This window comes from Saccostrea cucullata, unplaced genomic scaffold (genome assembly GCF_032062105.1).
Source record: "Saccostrea cucullata isolate Sc308-1 unplaced genomic scaffold, CSIRO_AGI_Scuc_v1 ctg464, whole genome shotgun sequence".
NCBI lineage: Eukaryota > Metazoa > Mollusca > Bivalvia > Ostreida > Ostreidae > Saccostrea > Saccostrea cuccullata.
Window position 1 is genome coordinate 84939 of NW_026924659.1, and position 11394 is coordinate 96332.

Below are 11394 nucleotides of genomic sequence, written 5' to 3' on the forward strand. Positions count from 1 at the left end.
TAGATTTCACATTCATACATTTCAGCGATACTGATTAAATTTAAAACTAAATGAAAACACGCGCTAGATCGAATTTGTTGGAGACGGAATAAGAATCTCCAAAGAGGTACACGAAGGGAAATGTCCCAAATACATTTAAAGTTATTAAATTTCTAACTGCATGCCCAAAGACGTACGCATGGACACAGATTTAGATTTAGAATTTTTCCTAAAATTTTAAGTACAATAATAATGAATTATATGTTGCTAGAGTGTTTCACACAAAAATATTATAAAAACGTGTTTTAAAAAACTTATTTTATTACAATACAGAGACGTACTTTCTGAAAGTAAGGGGGGATTCAACTTACCTGAGGAAAAAATTAACAAGCAAAAAAGGAGAGGGGGATTTTCAAACTCGAAAAACATATTTCGCTTGGGGGGGGGGGGGGTCCAGCTTCTTTTAGTACCAATTTTTTAGACACAAACACTGAATTACCCTTATATATTACCTTGATTTGACAATATATAACAACCAGAAGTTCGGGGGGGGGGGGGCTTTCTATGAACATTTCCTCCAGAAAAATATATATCTGGGAAAAAATGAGAGCGTGTCTGCAGTATAATTCCTGGAATCAGGCTCAGTGGAAATTGAATTGATTGATACACATCCTTGCACCACTATCACGGATTTTAAGAGGTCATATTTTAGAAATATTTTTACCTTTGAATTATATCAAGTTCCATCGGTGTTTAAAAAGTTGAATTTTCATTAATTTTGTCTCGATTTAAAAAAAAAAATAAAAAGAGAAAAACTTCTAATTATATTTTTTTTTAAGCAAAAAAAGGAAAGAAAAAGCAATGCTTCTGTGTCTCGATCCAGATAATAAACCGTTACTCCAAGTCGAGTTGACAGGTCAAACGAGATCGACGCGAAGATATGTAGATCTAAAACAAAGGCCCATAGTTATACATAATCAACATTGGTCCGTGTAACACTTAACAACTCAAATTTCTATCAAATGATTTTGAATTTTAAAACACATGCATTAATATATTGGTTCAAATTTCTAACTTTCAAAAACTCAAACTGATTTGGTATATTGAAATTTAATATTTTAGTTTAAAAATCTAAATTTTCAAATTTCCAAACCGGTTTTTGAATTTTAAGTTTCTAGATTTTTACCTTAAAAAATCAAAATTCAAATGTCCAAAAACGATTTTTGTAATTTAAACGTTTTAGTTTTTAGTCTACCGTTTGTTCAGAAAGTTAACACTTAACAATCTATAGTTCAGTGATATTTTTCGTCTTCTGATTATAAAAAAAATAGCTTCAAACTTCTAAAATCAATTTTGAATTTTGATTCAAATGTTCTAATTTCAAATAACCCAAGCAATTTGAGTGTTAGAATTTTATTTTAAATATCCAAATTTCAAATTTCCAAACCCAAATTGAATTTTGAATATCAGTTCAATATTCTAATTGTCTAAAAGCTCTTTTGCTAAACCAAAAGTGTTTTTGAAATAGTTTCGAAATTCAAACCAGGTTTGGAATTTGATATTTTGGATATTTGAAGTAAATATCTGAAAATTTCAGGTGTTTTGGTTATTTGAAATTTGAATGTTTAAATCAAAATTCTAAATTTCAAAAAATCTAAAACGTTTTGAAAGTTGAAATATAGAAGTTTGAAGTAAATTTTGAAATATTAAAAGTCGTAAAACTGTACTGAACTTTAGAATGTTAAGCGTAAACTTTCTAAACAGACGGTAGATTAAAAACTCAAAAGTTTAAAATACAAATTTTTTTTTTTTGGAAATTTGAATTTTGAATGTTTAAGGTAAAAATCTAAAATCTTAAAATTCTAAAACTTGTTTGGAAATTTGAAAATTTAGATTTTTGAACTAAAATATTAAATTTCAATATACCAAATCAGTTTGAGTTTTTGAAAGTTAGAAATTTGAACTAATATATTAACATTCTAAAACTCAAAACCATTTTAGAAATTTGAATTGTTAAGTGTTACACGGACCAACATTACTTTCTCTATTTAAACAGGATTAGTTGTATTTGTTTTAAACTAAAGAGACTTTTAGAAATTGCTTAAAAATATAATGATTTTTTTTTTAAAAAGACGGTTAGAGAATACTATAACGAGATTAATGAAAGCATAGGCATAGGAACCGGAGGGGGGTGGGGGGGGGGTAGGGGGGCTTTTTGAGTTATGATAATTGGAAATTACAATAAAAAAAATATGTGCAAGCCAAGGTGTTCGAATTAATTTGGATAATTTTCCTCTTTTTTTTTTCTTGTCAAGTTAACTTTGTTTTGTTTGTTTTTTTGTTGTTGTTGAAAAAATTCCCCTGGTTGCCCCCTTTCAAAAACATGAAAAACGATGCTATGTCACTGTCATAAAAAAGGGGAGATGCATCCGATTTTCGACCTTTGCGTCAATATGTTTCTCGTCTGTTGATCATTCCCACCCCCAACCTAGAAAAAAATCTTGATCCGCGCCTATAGCTGATAGAAGTACGACTAGGAAAGATAACTCCTTCTTTTTTTTATGTTGTGTATTTATGTGCCTGATCCCCGATTCTTGCTTTGGGGTTATTTAGAAACTGGGGGAAAGGATGTGTACCACACCATTCTCGATGGAATGCTCATTAACTGAATCAGCGGTTTGTTCTATTTAATTTTTTTTAAAATTTTACTTTATATTAAAATTTAATCAAATTTAATTATTTATCTATTGTTTCCTATATTTTCCAAAGAATGCTATGTTTTCTGATAATGATACAGTCTTTTTCTCCACAAATAAAATGCATTGTTTATATGAGAAAAAAATCATTAGCCGATCATCACGAAACTGGCGAAAGAAATGTCCAGCAGCATTTGAAAGTCGCGTGAAATAAGAATCAAAACCACAGATCCAGTCAAAAATGAAACAAGTTTCACTTTCTAACTCTGCTTGTTAGCATCGAGTTTTCTGATCACAAAATAACAATGCTGTGGACAGGAATTTTGAATAAATGTAACTTCTCTTTAACCATTAAGGTTAAAAGACTTTCTCGGAACAAATGTCCTCGTCCGTTGTCTCTTTTTAGAATAATATTTTTCCGTGTGCAAAGTGTCGTGTGCAAAACAGCAAAATTGAGCGCCAAGGAGAAACGTGGTCTACAGGGTTGAGGAGGCGAGGAGCGGTGAGGAGAGATTATTGGTGAGAAAAAGACAATTATTTTGTTTTATGATAGATTCTATTATCAAATACATGTTATTTTATTCCTCGTTGATGAACCTTTTGTGTTGTTAATTGGCAATTTTGTACGACATTACGTACTAGAAATGGCGTGGTGTGGAATGGCGTCGAAGCACGTGGTCTGTACTATGACTGCGCAGTTGTAATAAAACGAGATCTGTGACAATGTTTCGATTCTAGTATTGAAATGAATTAATTTGTTCGTGTAAATCATAGGTGTTTAATTTTTCTCTTTGTTCTTTTTGGGTGGTTTTATAAATCTTTTTTTTTTTAATAAAGTTCTCTGTTAAAAGTTTTTGTATTGAAACTAGGCTAAATACTATAATCACAGAAGAAATAAGTTTTAAGACAAAATTGGATCTGTCTATATAGATTATAGATTTTTTTTTCTGTGAACATTTTGAAATAGGCCTAATTGCTCAAAGATGAAACATCACATTTCTTGTAATACTGATTTTTTGTAAACATTTTCAAGTTTTTGGATGAAATAATGAAGATGACAAACAAAAATTTAATCAAAATCGCATTAAAAATTGGGAGCAGAGCAAACACATCAGAGGTGGGATCAGATGCTAGAGAGGAGAAAGCATCCCCAATGACTCAAACTATAACCTAAAAAGTGGACCCAATGCATTAACTTCAGTGTGGAAACAAAATAAACATTGATAAAAGTGATGTTTAATCAACATTCAATTCTGTAGCCACACGGTTTACATAATACCGTATAAACCCTAACAACCGCCCCGGGCGCTTAGAAAATTGCAAAAAGGGGGCGGTTATTTTGGTATTCTCTTTATGATATTTAATGTCATATTTTAACTTCAAAAAATCTTTTGAAAAAAAAAATAAATACAAGGAACCACTAAAATAATGTCTAACTTTACTTAAAGTGAAGATAATCCATCCAATCTATGCTAATTATTCATTTTCCTACTGAGAAATTGGATAATGGACAGGTTTCATTTTCACTTTCTTCAATTTTTTGATAACATTCTTGTTGATTTTAATCACTGTACAGGGGGCCCTTATTTCCTGATGGTTGAAAAAGATGTAAGGGGGCGCTTATAGGGGTAGGGGCGGTTAATAAGGATTATACGGTACTCAACTAGATTGTCACGAGTAGATTTTTTTTCTCTTAAAAATGATTCCGAGTTTATTCATAAGCTATACAGTGCAGCAGCAAGTTTTTGATCTGAACAATGTTTTTGTAATTTTTCAGAGAGAGGTGAGGTGCAAAGTGGTGTGGTTTTTACAATCCAGTTTGCAAGAGAAACAAGAACAAGCCCGGACACTATGGGTGACAGCAGCTGCTACAAGTGTGGAAAGCCAGGCCACTTTGCCCGGGAGTGTCGAAGTGGAGGAGGAGGAGGAGGTGGAGGTGGCAGAGGGGGATTCAGAGGAGGAAGAAGAGGGGGTGGTGGTGGTAAGTATCGGAGAAGAGGGGGAGGGAGAGGGGGTGATGGTGGTGAGTATCTGAGGGGGAGAGAGAGATGGTGGTGGTGGTGGAGGGGTCAGTGGGATTCAGAGGAGAAAGAAGAGGGGTGGTGATAAGTATCTGAGAGGTAGGGGGTGGGGAGGTTAGAAGAGGAAGAAAGGGGGTATTTGTTAGGAAGGGGGAGGTGGCAATAAGTGTTTGTGAAATGGCATCCTGATTGATGATAGCATTCCATATATATAATATATAATAATAACAATGGGTTGGGAAAAGTCCCGTGGATACAGAAGAATTGTACTGTGTCTCTTTAACAGGGTTTTAAACTAACTTGTAATCCTTGATCGCCATGTGGGCTACTAAGGCCATAATAAAAATATTCCTAGATTCTAATCCCCGCCCGCCCCGATTTTATACCCCCGCCTTGATTTTTTTTATTTCTGTTTTTCTTCGTCTTAATTCTGATCGGAATCGGTATTCATCTACCATTCTACTTTCGTTTTAAATCCCGCGAAAGTCGACATGATTTTGACAGCTGAAAAGTTGGTAATTGCTACAAGTAGAGCTTTTCAAATTAGCAACAATTTTAAACAGTAAACAGATCTATACTTAACAGGCCGTGTAATTCTTTTGAATTTCTTGATTTTGTATTTCTAAATTAGCTTTTTACGGGCATTAGCCCTACCAGTACGGTTGTCGCACGGTCATCTCCGTAAACTTTTCAATTGGCAATCCTCGGCTGACTCCGCTACGCTCCATTCAATGTGTGCGAGGTACGAGTCATCCGAGGAAATCCGAGTGTAAACTTTTACTGGCCGAGAGCTTTCGGCAAACCTCGGCTGATTCCCATGCACTCTTCAAACAAGAAAGGGGAAAAGAATAATAATAAATTGTAATGCCTGCAAGCAATAACTATCAAATTTTATTTATAATGAAATTAAAAAGACTTTTTAATTTATTGCTATAAAAGATGTCATGTTATTAAGAAATAATTACTGCTGATTTTGTTGTTCGTTTTGTCATTTTTTTTAAGATTGGAAATCTTGCAAAATTGTTACGTCGTACGAAAAATAGATCATCAGAAAGTTATCTCCCTTGCCTTGAACAGCATTTCAACCAATGAAATAATTGAAAATTTTCTCATCATGCAATTTCTACCAATCACAAAAGAGAGGAAGTGGAAGACTGTAAAAAACTTCAACTATACAATACCGTCTTCCAAGGAAGACGGTATTAATAATAAATGCGTATATATTTAAACAAGGGTCATTGGTTGAGAAAGATCGGTGATGATGTGAAGTAAGAGATAATTGAACCTTTACTATGACTTTTATTCGGGTATAGTAAATAAAATTACATCGATTGACCAGGTCAATAAAAAATCTGCAAAATTGAAAAAATAAAAAATATAAAATAAAAGCCGCCCGCCCGCCTCGATTTTTTTAAAAATTCGGATGAGAATCTAGCTTATTATTTATTATGGCCTAAACCTTGCAATTCTGGGGCCCACATCAAAATTTATTCGCCCACAAATTTTCACACCTTCTATTGAATAGAAATACAACCCCATTTTTCGTTTTTTTTTTTTTTTTTTTTTATCATATGCTTCGTGTTTCTTTTCTATCCGTAAAAACATTATGCACGATTTATCTAAATTTGAAGTTGAACTCTTGTTTAAAAAGATTGATATGGTTATTAAACATCATATATTCAAGCACATGGCAGGTTTTTTCATAGATACAACCAAAAATTTTGGTTTGTTGGGCTCATTTACGCATTCGATGCAACATTGTGTCCGTCACAATCACTCAGACGCTTTATGTATTAAGTATTTCTCACTGGTAAATATAAAGCACTTTACTGATTACGAAATTTTTCAAGAGAAAAAAAGGAACAGAGAGACCTGGTAATCGCCATGTGGGCTACTTGAACGTAATTTTAAGTTGCCCACAAGGAATATTGGTCGCAAATTGCGAGTGGGCGACTGTTCTTTTTTTTGAGAGAGCAAGAGAGAGAAAATCCTTTTGAATGTCCAGTTCTTAAAAGAGAACAATAATCCTTTTAATATGCATACATAAACTAAAAGGAACCAGAAATCCAATATGATTTGGCAAGTTAAGAAGAAGACTTAAAAGTTTTCCTTTGTAACAGGTGAAAGGTGTTACAACTGTGGAAAGTCTGGACACTTTGCCAGGGAATGCACCAACGAGCCCCAGGAGCGCCGCAGTGGTGGCGGCGGAGGTGGTGGGGGTGGTGCCTGCTATACGTGCGGAGAGGAGGGCCATATAGCTCGAGAGTGCCCCGACAGAGAGACCCGAGGCGGTGGTGGTGGTGGTGGTGGTGGAGACAGGGAATGTTACAACTGTAACAGGACCGGACATCTGGCCAGGGACTGCCCAGACGGGCGCCGCGGTGGTGGTGGCCGGGATCAGACGTGTTACAAGTGAGGAACTGCCTTCTTAAAATATTGTGTCATTTGCATGTATTAAGTGAATATCTTTTGACATGGTGTTTTCAATGTCCAAAAAGTTTGAAAGTTAGTAATGGTTGTAAATGATAAGGCCCAAAAAAATAATAGTCTCGTTTCCTGCTACCAGCCTGAAAAAAATAGGATAGGTAGGTAGGAAAATTATTTTATTTTTCTTTTTTATTTTATTTTTTACGACAGTGTTTCTTTGGAAATGAACTAATACAAGATCAAATTAAACATGCCATATAGGTCAATATTGTCTTTTAAAATTAAATTTCATGTCTTTTGAAGCACAACTCAAGTTGTATTTTATCAAAGTCCATATTTAAAACAAAGAATTTTATGAAATACCAATTAAGTATATATTTTTCTCAGTTTTGGAACATGAAATTCCAAAAATTCCTGATTTTTTTCCCAAAACTTAAAAAAAAAAACTTTAAGGTCGGGTGCAAAAAAATAAGGTAGGTCGGGTAGCAGGAAACAAGACTATTTTTATTTTTGGCCTAAGTGTTATAAACGTAATTGATAAGATTCAAAACTTCCTTGCAAGTTTTAGTACCTGAAGGTAAGGATTTAGAAAGGTAGTTATTTCCTTCGAGAGATTAAGCTATCCACTAATTCTACAGTAAGCATAAAGCACTCCTGTTGATACCTTCATGTGATGTTTACCTAATGGAATGCATTCTATGTTACAGCTGCGGTGAAGCCGGACATCTCTCCCGAGAATGTAGAAGCAGCAGTAAGAACGTCAAATGTTACAACTGTAACGAGATGGGACACTACGCCCGCGACTGCCCCGCCGAAGATTAGAGTCCATGCAGCCTGCAAATCGCGACCTTCGTGGAAACTTCTAGCAACTTTGTGAAAAAAATTCAAATTCTTATAATGTACATGAATCTTGTGTAAAGGCGCATCAATTTTGTTTTGTTTGGTAGTGGATATTAATTACGAAGCCTTGATATGATTTACTTTGTCTAAAGATTGTGAAGACAAGTAAATTAAGTTTTGTTTTGTACTTTGTTGTAGAGATGAAGACATTGTGAATCATATTTAGGATCTATTTGTGATGAGAACAGTATATCATTTTGTAATGTTAATCCATTTCTGATATTGTGTAGCAATGAGGAGACACTGTCTATGGTAAACAGATTGTATTTAACTGTTTTTTGATTGTTTGCCCTTTTCTCACTATATCAGAACCAAGAGAAGATAACTTTCAAGAGAAATTGTTAGAGAAAATTACTTTACTTAAAAGTTTGTGTTAGATGTTATAACTTTTGAATTTTTGAAGCATAATGTGAATCTAAGGGGGTATTTTTTTTTTTTTTTTTTTTTTTTTTTTTTTTTTTGATCTTTGTTCAAAGAAGAAAAATGTGTCAAAATATTTGAAAAAATTTTGAAATATTTCCAAAATTCTAGAAAGTTATCATAGTTATCTGCTCTTGAGTTGCCCTCCAAGTTGTTATGAATTATAAATAAGATCATTTTTTTTCCCGAGTGATTTAAGGTGTTTACTGTGATGGTGATCACAACTTGGAGGGTTTATGGAATCTGTACATAATGATTTTCTATGTTAATTATAACTCCAGAGGTCGTGCGATGTTGTAGATTTGGTTGGGGAGACATCCATTCCAATCTCGAGTTTTCCACCTATAAATGGCTCGCTTGTGTAGTCTGTGGACCTGTCCGATTTATCGTGGGAGGGAGAAAATAATCTTTGTGGCACTCAGATGAAATCGTTACACGAAACGGGGATGTAAAAAGAGTTGTTTGGTCTTGTGAAAATTCAGATAGGTCCAATTGTTTTCTAAGGGTTGGTCAAGTCTTGTTTTATTGGCATCAGAGGTACATGTGTTTAGCTGTTAACGATTATAGTATACAATGGATTAGAGGTGTATTCCAAGTTTTGAAAAATTTAATTCAACATGTAAATATCTGAAGGTAGAAAAGACAAATCGGAACTTTTTTTTTACCAATAGTGAGAACATCTTGGAAAGTGTTTTGAGTAATTTACAGGGGAAGTTGTTATTTTTGTACAATTTTTGTTATTGAAGGTTGAAGTTTTTTTTTTTTTAATCTGTGGAAGTCGAGTACAAAGTATCTAGTGTACGAGGGAAGTTCACCTTGTACGCACCAAAAAAATAGTAAAATGTGCAATTCTCATAATACATATATTCCAATCACATATTCAAGGGGAAAAAAAATGGGGAACCTCGAATAAAAAAGGAGCCCAGCTTTTTTTTTTCCCTTGAAGATCAAAAAGAATTTTGCCCAATGAAACCAATATCATTATGAAATTTTTAAACTGCCAAATGCAGAATTCGTGTTCAGTGACGGAGGGTTGTTGACGGTTGTTCATTGGGCAAAGTTCTGAACGTTGAGGTGGTGAGCGTGGCGGGAGATAATGTGGTCTCCGGATGGGCGACGGGCGGTGGCTACTTGGTGGTTCCGCCCGGTCGCCCATCACACTGTAGAGGAGGAGTCAAGGAAACACACTCTCAAAGGCAGCTGAATCAGTGACCCAATTAGAAGGAGTTTTTGTATATTTATGATGTATTCTTTTTTATTTTTTAAGTAGCCTGAATTGGCTTGCGAATTAATTTTTTAATCAACTTTGTTTGCTGATATGTATTATCATCATGAAATTGTTTAAAGGAAAATGCATGCAAAATTTATTACTCGTAGCCTTAAAGGTGTTGTGTGTAACGAGTATATTTTAGACGGCTAACTTTTGGATCATGCGCTCAAAGCGAATTACAGAGGCATTCAAGGTTGATTTTGTGCTCACTGCTGCAGAAGAAATTGTTTTAATGTTTTTGGCAGTATTGTGTAAGCAGCAGATATATTTAGTTGATTAAGATTGGAAGTGATCGAAAATAAATATATTAACAAAGGAAGATGTTTTTGTGCTTTATAAGTTGGAGATGAATAATTTGCAGGCTGTAAAATTCTGAAATCTGCAGTAGGAAAGGATTGCATTAGTTACATAAAGAAAATGCTTGGCTGCACTGGGAATCCAACCTGAAACCCTTGTCTTGTTAGGTGCTCTACCACAGAGCTACCCAGGCCAATAACCATGATCCATATAGCATAACTAGATACCCCGATCTCTTCATCCTCAAAGATGCAGGACTTGCTGATTTGCACATGTAAATCTATTAAAACGGTCACCAAATGGAGGAGGAATGCATAAAGAAAGTGCATGGCTGTATTAATTACTAGCTCAACCCAGGCTGAATCCTGTATTGTTTGATGGTCTACCTGGGAGCCACCAATGCTGATATATATAGAGTCCATAAAACCAAACCTCTACATTCCTATGCTATGCTTTTGACATTTATTATGCCCCTAATGAATATAGCTGGGACATAAGGTTTGTCTTGTGTCCTTTCGTCGGCTTTGCATTTCACTCACTTTTAAAGAAACTACAAAAGATCTCGAACTTCATATGTTGATACATGAAAGAGACCTATTCTACATTAACATGACCTTCACCTTTCTTTTGACCTTGACATCACTAGCTCACCTAAGCTAAAGCTCAATTGAGTTTTCCTCACCACCCATCATCCATCCATCTGTGAACTTATTCTCAAGAACCACTGCTCAATTGAGTTTTCCTGACCACCCATCATCCATCCATCTGTGAACTTATTCTCAAGAACTACTGAGCCAATTTTATTACCGGTAATCAAACTTAGTACAAAGCATCCTTGGGTAAAAGGGAGTTTAAATTGTTAAAATGAAGGGCCACAACAGAGAATTCAAGATTTACATTGAAATAGTTACAAAAACTCTTTAAAAATGCAAAGATTTTTTAAAATCATGTATTCGAAAACCATTGGGGAGATGGAAATCCTGGGGTAGTGTAAAAGACAAAATAGGGTGGGTGTAACATAAATATACAAAAACTCTTTAAAGGAAGAACCACTTGGCCAGAAAAGCTGAAACTTATGTGGAAGCATCCTGAGGAAGTGTAGATTCTAAATTATTTGAATCATAACCACAGGGATAGTACAAGGGGGAAGGCAGGGCCAAACTCAGGTCTCATGGGCCTCTTGTCTCCAGTTAGTGTTTAGCTCAGATTTAGATCAGATATTTTTATGTAAGCTGATGCACTTGTGCATAATTTAGTGAGAATTAAATACATTTTAGTGAGAATTAATTAAAGGTCTATATGAAATTTTCGAGATATCAATTTCAAGGAAACTATTCATTGACAAGATATTCTCATCAAACTTCATATACTAATACAAATTTTC

At 34.5% G+C, this 11394-nt stretch overlaps 1 protein-coding gene across 1 annotated transcript; it reads left to right on the forward strand.

Moving 5' to 3' along the window:
* The first annotated feature begins 3057 nt into the window (after window positions 1-3057).
* LOC134266987 (DNA-binding protein HEXBP-like) lies at window positions 3058-10032 on the forward strand. The gene is made up of 4 exons (XM_062749212.1): window positions 3058-3194; window positions 4455-4656; window positions 6817-7108; window positions 7831-10032. The coding sequence occupies exons 2-4, from the start codon at window positions 4527-4529 to the stop codon at window positions 7943-7945; spliced, it is 537 nt and encodes a 178-aa protein (XP_062605196.1). The 5' UTR covers window positions 3058-3194; window positions 4455-4526; the 3' UTR covers window positions 7946-10032.
* Window positions 10033-11394: the final 1362 nt, after the last annotated feature.

Bases quoted from the DNA above. Each gene is read 5' to 3' on its own strand.
- LOC134266987 (XM_062749212.1), top strand. From the start codon at position 4,527: ATGGGTGACAGCAGCTGCTACAAGTGTGGAAAGCCAGGCCACTTTGCC. The intron at 4,657-6,816 runs GTAAGTATCGGA...CCTTTGTAACAG, and splicing joins AAGAAGAGGGGGTGGTGGTG to GTGAAAGGTGTTACAACTGT. The intron at 7,109-7,830 runs GTGAGGAACTGC...TCTATGTTACAG, and splicing joins CGGGATCAGACGTGTTACAA to CTGCGGTGAAGCCGGACATC.